The 20,123-nt window shown below is 40.0% G+C and overlaps 1 protein-coding gene across 8 annotated transcripts in view; it reads right to left on the bottom strand.

Moving 5' to 3' along the window:
* sh3d19 (SH3 domain containing 19) overlaps window positions 1-20,123 on the bottom strand; it is a 96,832-nt gene that overhangs the window by 30,011 nt on the left and 46,698 nt on the right. For 6 of the 8 annotated variants that reach the window (XM_052010382.1, XM_052010378.1, XM_052010380.1 and 3 more), the window contains 7 exons: window positions 12,003-12,043; window positions 8,455-8,500; window positions 7,185-7,332; window positions 6,895-7,081; window positions 4,010-5,035; window positions 2,319-2,432; window positions 393-484 (listed from right to left, as the gene is read on the bottom strand). In XM_052010382.1, the coding sequence (XP_051866342.1) occupies window positions 393-484; window positions 2,319-2,432; window positions 4,010-5,035; window positions 6,895-7,081; window positions 7,185-7,332; window positions 8,455-8,500; window positions 12,003-12,043 (1,654 nt within the window). The remainder of the gene's footprint in view (window positions 1-392; window positions 485-2,318; window positions 2,433-4,009; window positions 5,036-6,894; window positions 7,082-7,184; window positions 7,333-8,454; window positions 8,501-12,002; window positions 12,044-20,123) is intronic. The other 2 variants (XM_052010381.1, XM_052010385.1) reach the window with 2 other exon arrangements.

Raw genomic sequence — 20,123 nt, forward strand, 5'->3', positions numbered from 1 at the left:
AGTATGTTGCAGGTGAATAAGCAGCAATTGCTTGGATTTCTCATAACACCTTCCATCACTTCACTGATGACTGAGAGTAGAATGATAAAACAGGCTTAGATTTGATCAGCTTTTTGTGACAGGATATATTTGAGGAATTTTCCACTTTAGCAGTTAGCTGCCAATGTTGCAGCCATCCTGAAACAGCTTAGCTAGAAAAAAATGGCTAGGGTATGTCTATAAACTCTATACCCAGAACAAGCTTGGGGTCCTTATCCTTTGCTGTAACAATTTGGTCAGCCATTCTTAATCATTACGTGAAGCGAATCAAATAGGTTGAAGACTGTTCATCAACTTATATGATATTTAGAATGTCCATTTATAACAACATGTGCAGGCAATTCATATCTTACCATAGCTACTGCTTTAGGTCTTTCTGCAATGAAGTTTCCTACAGGAGTCTCAGCAGGGAGTGGGGGAGGACTTGCAATGTCATCTGAAGACGCTGGGGAAAAGAACAAGTACAGTCAACATACATCCTATAATAAAAAATCAGGTTAATGTCAGAATCACTTAGAAAGCTAGGTTCTGAGTTAAAATTGAAAACCAGTAATTCTGCCAAATTTCATTTTATCCAAATCTTCAGTAATATTCCAGTTTCACAATGAATTTATTTATTTATTCTTCGGGGTATCACTGAAAAAAGAACATCAGTTATAGCCCAAGCCTCAAGAAGGTGTCACTGAGCTACCTCCTTGAACTGCTGGAGTCTCGTAGTGCTGTTGAGTAAGGAGAAATAGGATTTAGACCCCAGAAACAAGGTAGGATGAACAACATATTTCCAAGTCAACATGGTGGAAAACTTGGAGGGGACCCTGCAGGTGGTCATGTTCCCATGCATTCTTTACCCTTGTCCTTCTTGTTGGCAGAGGTCGTGGGATGGTCACGGGCTGTTACAGTAGCCTGGCTGAGTAGCTGAAGTAATTCTTGTGGTTGAGGGAATGAATGTTTAGGATTGGGGACAGGGTGCTAATCAAGTTAACTCCTTGTTCTGCATGGTGTTGAGCTTCTTCGGAGTTACTGGAGCTGCACTCATCCAGGCAAATAGGGTATTCCATCATGTTCCTGCCTTGTGTCTTGCAGATGATGAAAAGGTTTTGGTGTATTAGAAGGCAAGTCACTCACCAGTTTCTGACCTGCGTTTGTAGTCAGGTATTTATGTAACTGGTCCAGTTGAGTTTCTGATCAATGGTGATCTGCAGAATATTGTTGGTGGGAACTCGGTGAGGAGGGTAATACCACTAAATGTCAAGAATAGGTGGTCAGACTTTCTTGTGCTGAAGATGATCACTGCCTACCATTTTGTAGTGCAATTATTACTTGCCATTTTACGTAGGTACAGGTTTCTTTATTTGCTGAAGAGTTGCAAATGGAATTGAACATTGTGCAATCATCAGCAGCAACCATCACCATTTCTGACCTTACGATTGAAAGAAGGTCATTAGTGAAACAGCTAAAGATGGCTGGGCCTAGGGAACACCATAAGCAACTCCTGCAATGATATCCTGGGGCAGGGATGATCGACAAACACAAGCATCTTCCCTTGTGTGAAGTATGAATCCAACCCTTTGATAACCATTGACTCCAGTTTTACCAGGGTGCCTTGATGCCACATTCAGTTAAATGCTGCATTGACATGAAGGACAGTCATTCTTAACTCACTTCTGGAATTCAGCTCTTTGGTCCATCTTTGGAGTGCGGCTGTAATGAGCTCTGGAGCTGGGTTATCCTGACAAAACCCAAACTGGGCATCAATAGCACTGTTGATGACATCTTGTTATTTCATTGATGACTGAGAGTAGATAATTGGGCAGTAATTAGCCAAATTGGATTTGTCCTGCTTTTTGTGAATAGGACACATCGTGGCAATTTTTAACATTGTTGGGTAGATGTCAGTGTTGTAACTGCATTGGGACTGCCTGACTGGAAAGTCAGTTAGTTCCAGAGCCTTTACTGTACCGAGTGCTCTCAGTAGTTGACATCACATGGAGTGAATCAAACTGGCTGACGTTGGGGATCTCAGAAGGTGGATCATCCACTTAATACCTCTAGTGGATCAAGGTGCAGGCAACTTCATATTTTTCAATGACTGTTACTTTTTCTACACTATGCACCTCCAACATGAAGGAAACAAAGATAAATATCAGGAACTTGCCTCCAATTGTTTTTGGATTTGGCAGGAGATGGTACTTCCTAAACTTTTCACCCAAAAGGTACTGGAGAGGGAGAGGAAAGAAAAAGTTTTGAACATGCAAACAAACCAAACAAATAACACTTACTTTTACTTGGTTTGTTAGGTATGCGGATTACTGTTGGTTTACGCAATAAAGGTGGCCGATTGGGTATAACATCCGTGGGGGGCGCCTGGCCTCTCGGCAAAGTTTGAAAAGGATCTGTCAGGACAGAGAAAAAAATGGGTTGCGTTAAATATGGATGTGTCCATCACCTTGTATATCACCCATTACTAATCACACACAGGTAACCAGTGGCAAGGCTTTTTTGAATTGGAAACAAATCAGGATTAATTTTAGGGTACGTACAGTAAACTTCTTGTTCTATCTAATAATAGCTCATTATAGAAGGAATGAAAGAATAAAAGAAAAAGCAAATAAATATGAACAAGTAGCAGAGTGAAAAGCATAAAAAATGTGAGTGATAGAAAAGAGAATAAAAGAGACAATACAACACAAAATATGTCATTTTTAAATCTGTGTAACATCTGAAATTTCTTTATTGTTGTAATGTAAGCAAATCAGTAATAAGTTTGAAAACAGCAAGGTTAATTAATAAACTGATATTTTGTTTTAATTGTTTTGATTGCAGAATAAAGGCTGGCCAGGACATTCAGAGAACTGCTCATCTTTGAATAGCACTGTGAGGGTAAGTGCATCCCATGAATAAACAGATGTTACAGTTTAAGGTTTTATCCTGAGGAGTGCCTCACACATTGCAATACTTCTCAGTAATGAGCATCAGTTTGGATTGCACACTTAAAGAACAGTTGGTGTTAGCACTCACACTTCAGAAATTATTTATTTCTAGCAGATTAAAGTCTGCAAACATAAACACAATCTTTTCAATAAATAAGTTCCCAAAGACTTTGATCGTTGTTTGTATTACATAAATCTCTTTATCTAAGTGTACGCGCTTTGGAATGCAAGGGGTGGGGGAGGTTGCTAAAACAGAAGAGAAGATCTGGCCACTTCAATGCAGTTAAGACAGCTTTTGTGGGGGGGAATAGATGGGGAAGCTCAGGAGGATTGCTGAGTGGGCAATTCAGTCAAGAGAAGGAATCTCTAAGGCATATTGTAACAAATGTTTAAAGATGAATGGAATTTGGTGTCGCAGAACATTTCTAAAGTTCTGGATAAAGCATTCCATGGAGTGATGATACTTGGCTTTATGCCTGAATTCTCCTCATGATGATTTACTAATCTAACTCAAGGTATCAAGTGGAAACCAGATAGTTAACCCCATGGGAAAGAGGGCAAGGAATTAGCAGGAATTATCCAGGAAGCTAAATCATACAACTTGAAGCAGTGGGTCATAAATTTGGAAGCTTGGGAACAAATAGATTACTTGCACGCTAAGGGGATTATACTTTGTGGACATCTAAAAAAAAGCCATTCACCTAACGGATCTAGTTTTGAAAACTGTCATGCATACACAGGGTTAAATCAGCATTCTAGTTACAAAGCCAGTGATTAGTTTGCTGTTGAATTAACGCAAGTATTGGACACGGCCATTTGTCTGCTCTAATTTTCTCACTTAGTGGTATTCTTTGAATATGATTTTCACCAGGTACTGGAGCTGCTGGAACCACTGAATCAAAAATTAACAACTTCAGAGCAAGGAGTGCAAAAACTAAAGAAAATAACTCAAGGTTCAAATTATATTCTTTCTTATTCTATCATCAGTGGGTACATGTAACATGATCTTGAGAAAACTAGCAAAGCTCATATTACATTACCTACTGTCACTAGAGAGGTCACATTATCTCCTGTTGGAACAGCAGGTATCACATCATCATCAAAACTTATCAGATCTTGTGTACTTTTTGAGGATATCTGTAAAGGTGGCGAATGTTTGTTGGTTGAAGATCCTTCAGTGTCCACCACTGAGGTCTTTGTTATGGGTAGCACAGAAGGTCTAGTTATAGGCGGCTTAGTTATTGTAGAAGGTGCAATACGATTTTCAGCAGGAGTGGTCCTTTTTGCCATTGTTGGCCTTGGTGCTGGTATAGGCATTTGATTTCTCCAAACTGCAGGTCTTTCTCTTTGGGTAGTCACAGGATTTGAAAGTTCCTCCTCCTGAATATCTAAAATGCTGCAAGTTTGATCATTCTGCTTTGATTCCATAGAGATACTGGACTTCGGCTTTTTGGGTGGTTCTGGCTTGGGTCCAACAGCTGTGCTCCCTATTTGTGGCTTTGGAAGCACGATAGGCCCCTGTCTCTCTGCTGCTACAGGTTTAGCTTCAACCCCATTATTGGATTCTCCAGAAATCTTGTCAACCATAGGTGGTTTCGGAGCTATAGTTGGTCTCCCCTGGCCCACCGCAGGCTTTGGCACCAAAGTTCGTGGAGCAACCTCTGGCCTTTTTGATGGCTGTGCGTTACTGGCAAAACTTTCAGAGTTTGTTTGTGTTTCGAATGCCTTTATCCTGGATAGGATGCCCTGTCCACTGCTATCTTCCATTGTGTCTTGGCTAGTAAAATTATCTTTGGCAATTGGAATTTGACAGTTTTCCACAAAACTGACTTCAGAGAAACTTCCTTTGCTTTCTTCCTCAGAAGGTCCAAGTTGCAATTCTTGAAAAAGTACCTTAAAGTTACCTAAGGACCTGGGCCTTGGTATGGGGCGCTCCGCAACATTAGTGTTTGTTTGGACACTTTGTTCCCTGCTTGTATCACTTTCTATTGAAATCAAAGGTGCTTCATTTTCCTCCAGCCTAATGGGAATGAGGCATACAGCAGACCTGGAAGGTTTCACTGGAACTGCAACAAAAGAGATGAGGTAAACTGAAAACAATGCTTATAAAGAACAAACATATGTACTTTTAAAAAGAAAAATTCATTCGCGTCAGCAAGGCTGCCATCTATTGTCCATGAGATGGTGGTTCTTCTAGCTGAAGAACTAGATACCCATCTAAAACTCGTTAATTGTAGCACCTTCACTACCAACTTCCACCTCGCTTTCAAATTCACTTGGACCATTTCTGACACTTCTCACCCTTTTCTGTATCACAGTCTCCACCTCAGGATCCATATCCACTGACATTTACTATAAACCCATTGACTCCCACAGATACGCTGACCACCCTGGTTCTTGTAAGGATGCCATCCCTTTCTCTTATTGAGTTTTCCAATTTCAGGTACCCCTTACCTCCCGTTTCCCCACCCGGCCCCCCCCCCCCCACCCCCACTTCTGATCCACCTCTGGTTCTCCCATTTTTATTCTCTTTTCCATACCCGCCTTCCAGCTCCACCACCAGCCCCCCCCACCCCCCCATTTTCATCCCTCTCCTCCTCCTGGTTCCATTCATGTACTAACCACACCACCCAGTGGATCCCCACCCCTCTCCCCCCCCCACCAACCCGGTTCCCTCTGCTTTTTATTCCCCTGGTCTGCTTTCACCCATCACCCACCTGCCTGCGTCTTTCAACTCCACCCAGCTTCCTGCCCTCCCTGGTTCCTTCTGCCCATCATTCCTTAATCCTCCTCGGTCCACCTATCACTTACCAGCCACTAATCTCACCGTTCCCCCTCTCCTGTTTATATGGGCCATCTTCCTTCTCCACTCTCAGCTCTAATGCAGTGTTTCGACAATTCCTTTCCTCTCACGGATGCTGCTTACCTCACTGAGTTTCTCTAGCAGTTTGTTTTATGCTCCATATTCTAGCATCTGTGGTCTCTTGTGTGTCCATTTTATATTTGGTAGTTTAGATACCGCGGTGCTGATAGTGACAGGGACAGCTTTAATTAGTGAGAGAATGGCATTTTGGTCCCCTCGCACAGTGCAGTGTTAAATCCACAATGGAGGTATGATTTTGTTTTAATTGTAGGAGGCCTGATGGAAATGCAGGCTTGACTTCTGGTGAGGAGCATTCAGAACCAGAGCTCTACCTTGAAAAGCATCAGCTCTTGTTTGTAGAAGCATGGTGTGTGGTGTTGGAGGGGAAGTGGGGTCTAACAATCTGAGAGGTGGTGGGGTGGCCTCTCCACTCTCAGTCCTGATGCAGGGTTTCAACCTGAAACATCAACAATTCCTCCCACTCCCACCCCCCCCCCCCACCCCCCACAGATGCTGTTTGACCTGCTGAGCTCCTCTAACAGATTATCTGTATTTAAAACTTGACTTTAGATAAAAGAACAAGAGAAAAAGCTTAGGTTTAATTATAACCTGAAATGTATCCAAAATAAAAATGTGGCCTCTTTAAATAATTTTTTAAATCCATTGCAATACAAGATTCTGAGAGGGCCACAGAGTGAACACTCAGGTAGTTTGTTTAGTTGGGTTAATGTCCTTCAGCTAGGCTGAGAGTGGAAGTGTAATATTTAACCTTAAGTATTCTTCCCTTGGGATGGTAATAGCTTTGGGGTATCATTCCCAATAGCTATAAAATCCCGTGCTGTAACTACACGCCTGTTCATGTTGAATTCAGTCAACATTGATTGAGTTCAGTCATTTTTAATTAGTGTTGGCTAACATTAACAGGCCAGGAGCATGCTATTGAAAAATGCTGGTGAAGAAGTAACAGGAAATGGTCAAAGGGAAAAATTTGAAGAGAAAGAATATTTACTAAAACGTTAATACTTGTGGAAAGTGAAACAAATACACAGACTGGTTCCTCACCTGTCACTGGAGGAGTCTCTCTCAAACATGCAAAATCAGCATCAGCACTCCTTGTCTCTAGATCTTCAGTGTCCTGGTCAAATTCAGTCTGTGTTGATATGGTAGCAGTTGAATGCCTGAGGGCAGGTGGTGTGGGCACAGGCTGCTGGCTGATTTCTCGGATCACCTGCTCATACGACGGCGGAGGCTGTAACCAATGTTCAGAAAACAAACAACCAGTCAGCACAATCCCTATAAAATTAATTCCTCAAATAAGTTTACCCATTTTTATACCTGAACTGATTTCTTACTTCTGCTGCAGTAGGCTCATCGATTCTCCAGAGAGTCCGAGGATATGAAGCTCCCACTCCAATAGGAGCTACACAGTTCCCTGGGACACCAGGATACCAAGGGCTTGGTCCGATGGGCTCTGCAGATAAGACTGTAATGGCTGGGCGCCTGAGGAAAGAGGGAAACATTCTTTCATTGAGCCATTGATATTCAAACTAAGGTAAAAGTGAAATTATCATAAAACTCACTAACTATATTAAAATTTACTTTACTTGATTACAAAAATGGAATTAGTTGATATAAAGAAAATCACAGCAAACCATAAAATTCATGATTATATACATGCTCAAATAACTCATCTCACCGAGGAAGGTTTCATTGCACACCAATTGGGATCTGTGCCTTAAATCAGCCTGAGGTTTCCATTCTGATCCAGATTCAGTGAATGTTGTTAGACAGTGTTCAACCAACAAGCAAAGAACACCAGTAATTTAGATGATGCTACTTCTGCTTGGCTATCTCACCACTCAGATCAAAAAATTCTGCATTCTACATACACAAGGTGAAATTTATCAATTGCCATAATTGGGTAGATATATTTCAGACAAAGACTTTTATAAAATATATGAAAAATTAAAAAGCAGAAACTTCAGATGCTGGAAACTAATAATAAAAGCAGAAAGTGCTGGAAATACTCAGCAAGTCAGGCTTCAGGCCTGTAATTAATACTGAACACTAACTTATCTGAGCTCATGACAGAAATTGAGAAAGGGAAGAGTCAGATATGGACCATATGAAAGTGAGGAGAGGGTGAACACTGGCAGCAAAAGTATTGAAAATTGAGCTCTGTACGACAGCAGGAAGCAGCACCACTACATTCATCATTGTACCAGAAGAAGAGGTGAGGCATAGGACTGAAACAAGGGCACTTCCAGGTTTCCCACAAAGAGAAAGACATGGCTTGATCCATGCCTGTTCCCATTGCTAAACCTGTAACTTGGAGTGGAGTTAAAGGAAAAATTGTTCAAATAAGAATGTCAGCCAGGCAAAGTTGAAGAAAGTTGATTTGATCCCACTGAACAAACATTATTAGCTACAGTAGAGTAGTACAGTACTGTGGAGAAACATTGGCTCCTGGTCAGGCACTGGAAAGTTGGAATGAGTCTTATCAAGACCCTTGATCTGTCATCCAGGCTCAGAGTAACACTGCCGTCCAAGCCACAATAACTGTGCGTCCCTGGGAGATGTGGGATAAAGCATAAAGGAGAAGTGAATTTTAGACAGACCTACCTCCTTTCTCTCCGCAATTCACTCTGTGATGATGTGCGACTTGATGCTACATAAGAAAAGCAGGGGTGAATAAAGAGTATGAGTAGGACTAATAGAAATATTACTTTGTTGCTGCAGCAGGGATCTGTTAATGGGAAAATTCATTCCATCAACAGTAGCTTCAAATATCTACAGTGATTTATTTTTGACAAGATAGAGATACACCAATCCATTAACATTATCTTGGGCTTAGTCTTTATTAGATTTCCACAAGTACTGTGCTTCTTATGCCATTCCAATCACTCCGTTCTCAGTACTGGAAATGCACAGTTAAGCTTGCTGCATCTGCTAAGTACCAGTTCATCATTTTCATCATAGTCAAAACATTTTATAAGATGTTTTGATTTTATTTAACTCATTCTGCATAATAATATCAGAAGTTGTGCTAAGATACTAGTAACTCAATTTGTGACTAAATGGTGATCTACAAAGCTTTTGCAATGGATGGCTCCAACTGAAGTGGGATATGATCCATTCCTATTGAAAGGGGCAAGCAGAGAAAAGCTTTAAACTACATTGACACCTCACATTCCAAATAATGAGGGTGCTGGTGAAATCAACACTAAAATGTGTTATTATAGCTTTATATACAGTGGCATGCAAAAGTTTGGGCACCCCTGGTCAAAATTTCTGTTACTGTGAATAGCTAAGCGAGTAAAAGATAACCTGATTTCCAAAAGGCATAAAGTTAAAGATGACACATTTCTTTAATATTTTAAGCAAGATTACTTTTTTTATTTCCATCTTTTACAGTTTCAAAATAACAAAAAAGGAAAAGGGCCCGAAGCAAAAGTTCGGTCCTGCATGGTCAGTACTTAGTAACACCCCCTTTGGTAAGTATCACAGCTTGTGAACACTCTGTGTAGCCAGCTAAGAGTCTTTCAATTCTTGTTTGGGGGATTTTCACCCATTCTTCCTTGCAAAAGGCTTCTAGTTCTGAGAGATTCTTGGGCCATCTTGCATGCACTGATCTTTTGAGGTCTATCCACAGATTTTCAATGATGTTTAGGTCGGGGGATTGTGAGGGACATGGCAAAACCTTCAGCTTGTGTCTCTTGAGGTAGTCCATTGTGGATTTTGAGGTGTGTTTAGGATCATTATCCTGTTGTAGAAGCCATCCTCTTTTCATCTTCAGCTTCTTTTTTACAGACGGTGTGATGTTTGCTTCCAGAATTTGCTGGTATTTAATTGAATTCATTCTTCCCTCTACCAGTGAAATGTTCCCTGTGCCTGGCTGCAACACAAGCCCAAAGCATGATCGATCCACCCCCGTGCTTAACAGTTGGAGAGGTGTTCTTTTCATGAAATTCTGCACCCCTTTTTCTCCAAACTTTCCTGCGTCCTCACCACAAAATTCAGCGTCAGAAGTTTGCAAAGGAACATCTAAACAAGCCTGATGCATTTTAGAAACAAGTCCTGTCGACTGATGAAGTTAAAATAGAACTTTTTGGCCATAATGAGCAAAGGTATGTTTGGAGAAAAAAGGGTGCAGAATTTCATGAAAAGAACACCTGCCACCTTCTTGAGGTGCCACTTCTTGAAGATTTCCTCAATTGCAGGAAGAGTTGTGCCCATAATGGAGCTGGCTGAGTCTACAACCCTCTGCAACCATCTGAGATGGTACCAGTTTGGGAGGGGATAGATGAGATGTGTGGGGAAATAGTTAATACTGAGGAAAAGGATAGTAATAAACGTGCAGAATAGGCAAATAATTAGCAAATGAAGTTCAACAACAAGTAAAGGCAAAGTATCATATCCTTGCAAGAAGAATAGGGAAGTCAGATGCCACTCGAATGGTGAGAGTTTAGGTGGGGTAGAGGAACAAAGGGATCTCAGAGTACAAATACACCAGTCCTAAAGGCTGTCCCATATATTGGCAAGAGCATTAAAATTCAAACCAAGCACTAGGGTTATGTCTGGAGGAACAAAATTGAAAAGTAGGGAAGATACACTAAACCTATATTGAACTTTGGTTAGACTTGTTACTTACAGAACTGCCATATTATTAAAGGGGTTCAGAGTTACTGGGGCATATGACAGAATACATAAGGATATACTTACCAGGAAAGGATGAACAGACTGGGTTTCTGTTATTATTGAGAAAAGAAAGCTGAGGGATAAACTAATAGAAGAATTCAAAATTCTGAAAAATAAAGGACTGCAGATGCTGGAATCTAGATGAAAAAACAACAAGATGCTGGTGGAACTCAGCAGGTCAGGCAGCATCCGTGGAAAAAAAAGCAAACGGTCAACGTTTAGGCTCAGGAACCTTCTTCAGGACTCGACTCAGTCCTGAAGAAGGGTCCTGATCCAAAATTTTGACCATCTGCTTTTCTCCACAGATACTGTCTGACCTGCTGAGTTCCTCCAGCATCTTCTTGTTTTTTAATTTAAAATTATGGAAGTTTTCCTTATGGAGATGTTTCCAATTGTGAAGAAAGGCATAATCAAAGGCCATCAAAGTACAACAGCAACCTTCTGACTAGTAGGGTTTAATATAAGATAAACGTACACAATATCAGCTACTTCTCAAAGACAGAAGATAGCAGCAAACTCTATCATTTAGAAGTTTAATTCAGAGGGCAGAAGAGTGGCCACATAGAACTAATCTCCTTCATCGAGTGCTCTCCTACAGTTTCGATTAAACTACATTATTAGAGAAGAAGGACCTGACCTGATAATGCTAGATGTGGAAAGTATGTGACAAAACCAGAGGAAATAAATTCTGTTTCTTAGGAATCATATGCTTCATCTTAAATACTCTGCAATATCCATGTTTAGACAAGTGAAAACTAAAATTGATATTACTGCAACTTTCAAGGTCCATGTGTGTATCAATTAGTTGAATACTGAACCACTCATTGTCGTGCAGAACAATAATAAGGGACACTGATCAGAAATAATCACATCGCATTATGGGTGGTGAGTGATTAGAATTAGCTGTCTGCAAGAGATATTGAAGCTAATCCAGTGATTTTAAACACAGTTGAATAAGTTCTGAGTGGGAAAAAAATCTGCTGAGTGATAAAGGTGGTAATATTCACCCTCAAATAGCTTTCATAAAGATACATTGTATAAAGCATGCATGTTTTTAAAAAGAGTGGTAAGTGCTCAAAGGGTTAAATGGCAATAGGTATCCTAATTATTACAACACAGCAGAGAGTCAGACAAGAGTTTCCACCATTTGACATCACCATTCTGGCTGAGTTTTTTACGTCTACATGGAACATCTGAAAAAGGGGCTTCTCTTCCAGTTACAGTGCTTTAAACTTTGTCCTCCAAATCTAAAAGATGAAATGCAGACCTTGTCCTTTGTACATCAGAGTTTATTACATCATTTGTTTGACTGCTGGACACTCCTTGTTGGCACCACACCAAAGCTTCCCACAAACCATTTTGTGCTGTCAGCAACCAGGGTGAATTTAGTAATGTCTTTGGCCTCCTCATGAATGCTTTTAGCTGCAGTTCACTGTTAAACAAACCATAGTATAAAGATTTTGCTTACTTACTTCTTTTGATAGCTGCTCTTATTGAAGATAATGGTCCATGGCTGTTTGGAAAAACAAATAGTCATTTGGAAATATGAATCACATATTACATTGCACCATTGTTTCTTTCTAAAAGTTTTTTTTAATTAAAAAATCTACTTCCCATCTTAAACTTTGGTAGCAAAACATTATAATGTAACTACACATTCATAAATAAGTAACAACATAATAGCTAAAGAAGTTCTCTACACAGACCTTTCCTGGCTGGTAACCCAATAGAGATTGGGCAGGTTCACTGAAGCTCTGACATGGTTGCTGCATGCATGTGATTCTCCCTCATTCTTTCCGCCATCTAAGTAGAATTATTGTTTTTTTAATATAATTTTTTTTAAATTTGTGATATGGGGAAAATTAAATGAAGAGGAAGGATGTTGATAAAACTGGGGCTCATTTGGACAAATAATTATGTATAGAATATCAGTAGTTTAGTCAAATCAATGTCTCTTGAACTATTCAATGACCTCTGCTGAAACATGAGCATTTTGATATTGGAGAGCTTTTACCCTACTGAATGACTAGGGCAATTGTAGCCTCACTTTATGCCTTGTTTGGATCAAGAGATCCCTACAAGAACTCAGCATTCCCATGGAATGACACAATAGGATACAATTCCCTCCATTCCTCATCTTTGGTGAAACCCCATAGGGAAATTAACAGTTTGCAGCATTTCCGAGGCACAAGAGATTCTGAAGATGCTGGAATCTACAACAACACACACAAAATGCTGGAGGAACTCAGCAGGCCAGGCAGTATCTATGGAGGGAAATAAACAGTCGATGTTTCAGGTTGAAACCCTTCATCAGGACCCTGACCTGCTGAGTTCTTCCAGCATTTTGTGCAAGTTTGCAGCATTTATTCATTGCTCCTTTACCAAAAAAATTCCTGGTAACATCAGACAAGTGTGTCAAAATACCATGCTTGATATTAACTTTGTTTGTGAAAGCAAAATAGACGGAAACATTTGAACCTCAGGTATTATTTCACACTGGTTCTGAAATCCTAAGGTAAATTTGAAATGGGTTATGGGTTAACAGTTTTAATATACAGTTAACAAGGAAAACAAGGATTATTTAAATGATCCAAAAAACACCAACTTATTTTAGTGGCTTGGATAAGTTCTATTACTCACGTAAAGATTATATTGCCCCATGGTAACACATCAGTTTAAAAATCTTCTCAGTGGAAAGTTGGAGAACTGGCACCAGTCTAGAAAACTATATCCTGTCACAGGAAACTCTCTGACTGTTATTGTTCATTTTTGCTTACAATGATATTAATATTACTTTATTTGTAGTATATTATTGCTGCCTTCATTTCTTCTAATTTCTGATCAACATTCTTTTTCTTTATGCATACTTTTCCAATTGCCCTATAACCTCACTCAGTTCTACCCAAAGAACAAATCCCATTTGAATTTTCAATCTAAATAGCCCACTTTTCCATCAGCAAACTCACTTCCCTTGGCACACGGTTAGCTCTGAATCCTGGAACAGAATGTCTCCCACAAAACAAACAGCAAAACAGTTGTGCAAGGCTGTGAACAGCTGTGCTAACTTGAGGGCAGGCAGAATGCTGTTCTGCCAGATTTGAACAGAACACATTCTGCCATAACTGTGTGGAAATTCCCTACAATCTATTGCACATTATTCTTTATTTGTCTGGAGGCAACGGCAATAGCGGTGCAGAATGCCCCTTTACATTCGTCATTTAATCTGGCAGACACTGAGAAATTCAAGCAAAGAAAGCATGGATCTCTCTCTCTCTCTCTCTCACACACACACAGACACACACACACACAAAAGACATGCAAGAAACCAAAATGCTATGCAAATATTACAAAGATGAAGTTGTTTATGGGTACAACCGTAGATTACAGTATTACTCCTGACAGTTTATGGCATGATTAAATTAAACATTAGGCATTTATGACATGCACTTGGACTGAAGTACAATTGTTTAGCCCTCTTTCTCAAGTCTTCATTGTCTGAACATAAATCTTGTACTGCTGTAAAGGATACGCTTTCACCAATTTTCAAAACATATTTTACCTAATTACAATCTAACCGTTTTAATTTTGACACTTTACCTTTCAGGTTATCTGCTTGCTGCTTCTCATTCCAACTAGTCAACTGACCGTGCTTTCTGCTCCTCAGTTCAGTAGTTGGCCTCTTGCTCTTCTCACTGTCCTCCTTAGTTTGGTCTTGTCCCTCTCTCAGCTTGCTACCGTTCTGTCCAAGCACTCTCAAACCTCACAAATGGCAGTAGTGTACAATATTTAATCCTCTCATTTCCAGTAAACAAAATTAAATCGTCAGTGTCCCTCTGAACTTTTGTTTCTTATTCTCCACCCTCCTGCAATGCTCTTGCTCCTCCCTATATCCTGACTAATGGAACAGACAAATCCCACAATCTCCTGTTCAAATTAATTCTCAGAACTTTGGAATTTCTTCCTTCCTTTCATCTGCCCATTCTCTTATACTCTTCAAGCTTTTAAACCCCAAGTCTACTACCACAAAAACTCCACTTCCCGGATTTCCTCATTTTTTTTCCTCCAACACTCACAAATGTTTTTATAATGAACTCTGGTCCTTCACCTGGGATTTCCAACACTTGGCTATAACCGGTTAAAAAAATCTAAAATCATTCACCCAAATCACATGTTTTAGTCCAGATTTGTGAGCACTTCCAATCAAGCAGGGTAAGAAGATGAACAGAATAAAGCCAGTAATACCAATCATAAATCATTGTGCAATGGTGGCCATTGTTAGTGAAATAGAAATAGAGACAAAAGGCACAATCTATGAAGGGAGCACAGGCAAAACTGGTAATGGAATAACCAGAAAAGAGATGTGTTTATTTTAGTACATCAGAATTTAGGGATGTACGTAAACTCACAAAGCAGGAAAACATGCAGTTAGGCAGGGCAAACCCTTTTGCCAAGTATCTGGGCTGACCACGCCCTGCATGCCACTTTCTAGCCCCAAAGTTATACCTAGGGATTAATTGGAGATACTCTGATTGGAGAAATCCCATTTCAATAAACTGAGAGCAAATTCTAACTTGACTTCTTCTAACTCTGGTGGATGAACATACTGGCAATATTACAGTGCCAGCTCTGAAACCAAAGGATGCAAATCACATTCCAGATTATGTGTACTGTCAAATTTCTCTGTCTAGTCTCACTGTATATTGTGACATCTTCCATCCGTGAAAAAGTTTCAGCACAGCAAAGCAGTTTAATTACTGCCCAATCTAACAATCTTCCAATAAGAGCTCTACTGAATAAAACACATCCAACTTTTAACTACTGGTCGCCCTCATCCTCATAGTACGCAAACAAATGAAGATTGTTATCTGATTCCTTAATGGAAATTCTGTTCATTAAGACTGGATATAATTAGATGTTAGAAAGACACTAACTGCATTCATATAGCATCTTTAACATCACAAAACTCCCCATGATGCTTCACAGGAGTGTTACAGAACAAGAGTTACCACTAAGTTATATAAGGGATTGTTAAACTAGATTTCAAAGAGCCTCTAAGAGGAACAACGGAGAGATTTAGGTTCAGAATTCCAGAAATCAGCCTCCTGGCTGCAGAAGAATCAGTCACTAATTGCAGAATGACTGAAATTGGGTAAGTGCAAGAGGCAAGAATTGCAGATGTCTCAAAGTGTTGAGGGGCCAGAAGAGATTACAGAGAAAGGAAAAGGTGAGGCCAGGAAGGGAGCAGAAAGGAAGAAGGAGAATTTCAGAACTGAGTTTATGAAATAGCCAGTAGATAGCATAGGCAACAAAGCACAGGTGAACAGGTTCTACCATGAATTAGCACAGATGTAGCAGTGTTTTGGATGATGCAGGCTTGCGGAGGATAGAAAATGGGAGCCTGGCTAGGAATAGTCAAATCCAGTGGTAATAAGGCCATTGGTGACGTTTTCAGGAACAAGTGTGCCGAAGGGGGCAGAGTCGGGTGGAAATGTATTCTTAGTCAGGGTACCAATATCTACCTGGAAAATAATCAAGATCAAATATGACATTAAGGTTGTTGCATACAGTCTGGATCAGTCTTAGAGCTGTCAGAGGGAAGGATAAATTTGGTAGCTAGCAACAGAGTTTAGAGCAGGGAAGAAGACAATAGCTTTGGATTTTCCAATACATGAAAATTCCAATGATTTGTGATCTGTTTGCTTAGAAATCATGATGATTCAGCAACTAGTTTATTCATTAGTCTTGAATGTGAGCTGGAGTCCAGAATGTAAGCAGGGAGTGTGATGGGGGCTGGAGTCCAGACTGCAGCCCAGGTGTGCGGCCAGACCTGGGGCTGGGAACTAAAACACCAGCGGTCAAGAACATGGGTAGGTTTGTGGCCAAACCCAGGGTCCAAATGTTTGTACATTTCCTGTTCTCTTGAAACTCACTGGGTTCACTGGAAAATTTTTTGTACTATTGTGTAACACGTAAAAAATGTGAAATAAAAGTATATTTGGGTATTAATAGGAGTAACATCCAATATGGAAAATTTTTTGTACTATTGTGTAACACGTAAAAAATGTGAAATAAAAGTATATTTGGGTATTAATAGGAGTAACATCCAATATGGAAAATTTTTTGTACTATTGTGTAACACGTAAAAAATGTGAAATAAAAGTATATTTGGGTATTAATAGGAGTAACATCCAATAGACTGGAAAATCTGCTGGCTTGGTACTATCAAATCCCCAATGGATTTTTGGAGTTTCAATGTATTTAGTTGTACAAAGTTTCTGCATATCAGATTGTCCAACATTCAGTTCTAGATAAGTTAGGGACACTGGAAACGTTGAGTGAGGTGACAATGTGATAAGAGCTTGGTATCATCAGCGTCTGTTCAAAAGAGGTAACCAGGGATGGAAAGTAAACAAGAAACAGAACTCTGCCCATAAGTAGAAGGTTGGTAACAGTTTGGGTGCAGGAAGAGAAGATGCTTCTCCAGATATAACTGCACAGAATAGAATGGAACATGATATGTACAGGGGATGTGCAGGAGGCAAGAGGAACACAGATATTTCAAGAAGTTTTGGGGGTGAAAAAGATTACAGAGATATATAGAGAGGCATTGGAAAGTAATATTCCATGTTATATGCAGATTGAGAAACATGAAAAAAGGTGGCTTGCTACAATCACAGTCATTTAAGATCCTCATTTGTGGTTGATTAAAACCAATTCAATACTGTGCCAGAGGCAACAACATGATCAGAGAGGGCTGAAAAATGGAGTTCTTCAAAGAGGTATTGGTATTGGTTTATTATTGTCACTTGTACCGAGGTACAGTGAAAAGCTTGTCTTACAAACCAATCGTACAGGTCAATTCATTACACAGTGCAGTTACATTGAGTTAGTACAAAGTGCATTGATGTAGTACAGGTAAAAAACAGTAACAGCACAGAGTAAAGTGTTACAGCTACAGAGAAATTTGAGGGCTCTTATTAGATACAAGTATATAGGAGGTCAAAGAATCCATACTAAGTTTTTTAAAAAAAAGGACATGGCTGCTGATCCAGACAGGTTGGTTTTCAGATAAAATCAGCAAGTTGAATATCGAGGTTTTAGCCAAGATGTATTACTCTTTGAATTAAAAGCAGGAAAATATGTCACTACTTTAAGAATAGCCACACTGTTTTAATTCCCGAGTCGGATGATCCAGTTAAACTTGAGAAAATCAATTTCATGCAGACTTGAAAATATCAATGGAGGCCCATGATAGGATCTATTGCGTTGAAAACTTTCACTAAGATTCTTGCAAAGTGATTAACTTGGAGCACAATGATGGTTGGAGATGAGCACAGGGTTGCTTTTTGACAGGAATGGTGATGACAAACAGATTTGAAGAAGAGGGGTACAGTATACCAGGTAACAAAACATTTGACTAACATCCAGCCAGAAAGAAAAATTACGTGGCCAGCAGTTCAGTGAGAATAGTGTCCTGTGAGCAGGGACGTGGTTAAGATGAGTTAGGACAGGGAACGAGGGGAAACAGAAGAGAAACAGAGAAATGCCTAAATTTCAAAGCTGGAGCTAGAAGTGGTTTAGGCCAATAAGCTAGTGAAAGAGAAGGAAATGACAAAGGCTACTAACCTAATGTCTTAGTCTTTGTGCTGAAGAGGTCCATGAGTACATTCCAATTGCAGTTATTGGTGAGTGCAGAGAAATTTTTAAGACTGTATGCAGAAGAAAAATAGTGAGCAATTTGAGTAGATGAAAGCAAGGTCCAGTAGTAGTTTGTGTGGTCCAGTCGGATCCGGTGATGAATGACCACCAATTGTCCAAATATATCTAAACTCTGCATCCCTTATACTTAAAAGAGTAGAGATGAGAGCTACATCCTCATCACTCAGTCAGGGTGAGTAATGGTTTTTATAAAAGATTTGGGCATCAAAAACTGGAGGTAAGGGTTTGATTGACAGGGCTAAAGGCAGTAGAAGGTTACTGAATGGAAAGGCTAGACAGTCACAATTTTAGAAGTGCAGATGTAGTGAATTGGGAGAGTTCCTTCTCTAGAACAGGCATAGAAGGAGACACAGTTTGGAGGGAATTGGGGAATGTGCATGAAGAGCAATAAAAGTAAAGTTTCCACCAATATTCTGTTTTCCTTGGACAGAATTAACAAGGCCATGGTCAATAAAACTTCAAAAGGGAGTTTGACATCATTTGTAGAATCAATATTCAATGGATATGACAATTATGTGTTTTATTCTCAATTCAATAGTTCAAATATTATGGGAAAACTTGGGTTTAAATCCAAATTTGATTAACTCTGTGGGCTGTTGACAAAATCTGACCAACTAAAAAGTTGAGAAGCTCAAAACCAGCCACTCAAAACATGAGTATGTTTCAAAAGCTAAGCCGAAAATTATTAACTCAATAATCCATTCCACCAAATAGCCTGCCCAATTGTTAAACAACAGTTGTTCAAAGCCCTCATAGAAAGCAAATCCTAGTTTTGCAGGACATTCAGTAAAAGCCATTGGTTCTCATCCAGGGAACAGAATATGAGACTTGAAAATTTTTATGGCTGTGCAAATCGTACAGTACAGTACATTGACCAAATCTGAGCCCGTCTTCTATATTTTTGTTAAAAGTCAATGATGTCAGTTACTCTTCATGGATCTCACATTACTTACATTTTAGAACATAGAACATAGAAAAACTACAGCACAATTCAGGCCATTCGGCCCACAAAGCTGTGCCAAACATATCCCTACCCTAGAAATTACTAGGCTTACCCATAGCCCTCCATTTTCCTAATCTCCATGTACCTACCCAACAGTCTCTTAAAAGACCCTATCGTATCCACCTCCACCACCATTGCTGGCAGCCCATTCCATGCACTCACCACTCTGAGTAAAAACTTACCCCTGACATCTCCTCTATACCTACTCCCCAGCACCTTATACCTATGTCCTCTTGTGGCCACCATTTCAGCCCTGGGAAAAAGCCTCTGACTATCTACCCGATCAATACCTCTCATCATCTTATACACCTCTAACAGGTCCCCCCTCATCCTTCGTCACTCCAAGGAGAAAAGGCCGAGTTCCCTCAACCTGCTTTCATAAGGCATGCTCCGCATTCCAGGTAGCATCCTTGTAAATCTCCTCTGCACCCTCTCTATGGCTTCCACATCCTTCCTGCAGTGAGGCGACCAGAACTGAACACAGTACTCCAAGTGGGGTCTGACCAGGGACCTATATAGCTGCAACAATACCTCTTGGCTCCTAAATTCAATTCCTCAATTGATGAAGGACAATACACCATATGCCTTCTTAACCACAGAGTCAACCTGCGCAGCCACTTTGAGCGTCCTATGGACTCGGACCCCAAGATCCCTCTGATCCTCCACACTGCAAGAGTCCTACCATTAATACTATATTCTGCCATCATATTTGACCTACCAAAATGAACCACTTCACACTTATCTGGGTTGAACTGCTTCTGCCACTCCTCAGCCCAACTTTGCATCCTATCTATGTCCCTCTGTAACCTCTGACAGCCCTCCAAACTATCCATAACACCCCCAACCTTTGTGTCATCCGCAAACTTACTAA

This window comes from Pristis pectinata, chromosome 2 (assembly GCF_009764475.1).
Source record: "Pristis pectinata isolate sPriPec2 chromosome 2, sPriPec2.1.pri, whole genome shotgun sequence".
NCBI lineage: Eukaryota > Metazoa > Chordata > Chondrichthyes > Rhinopristiformes > Pristidae > Pristis > Pristis pectinata.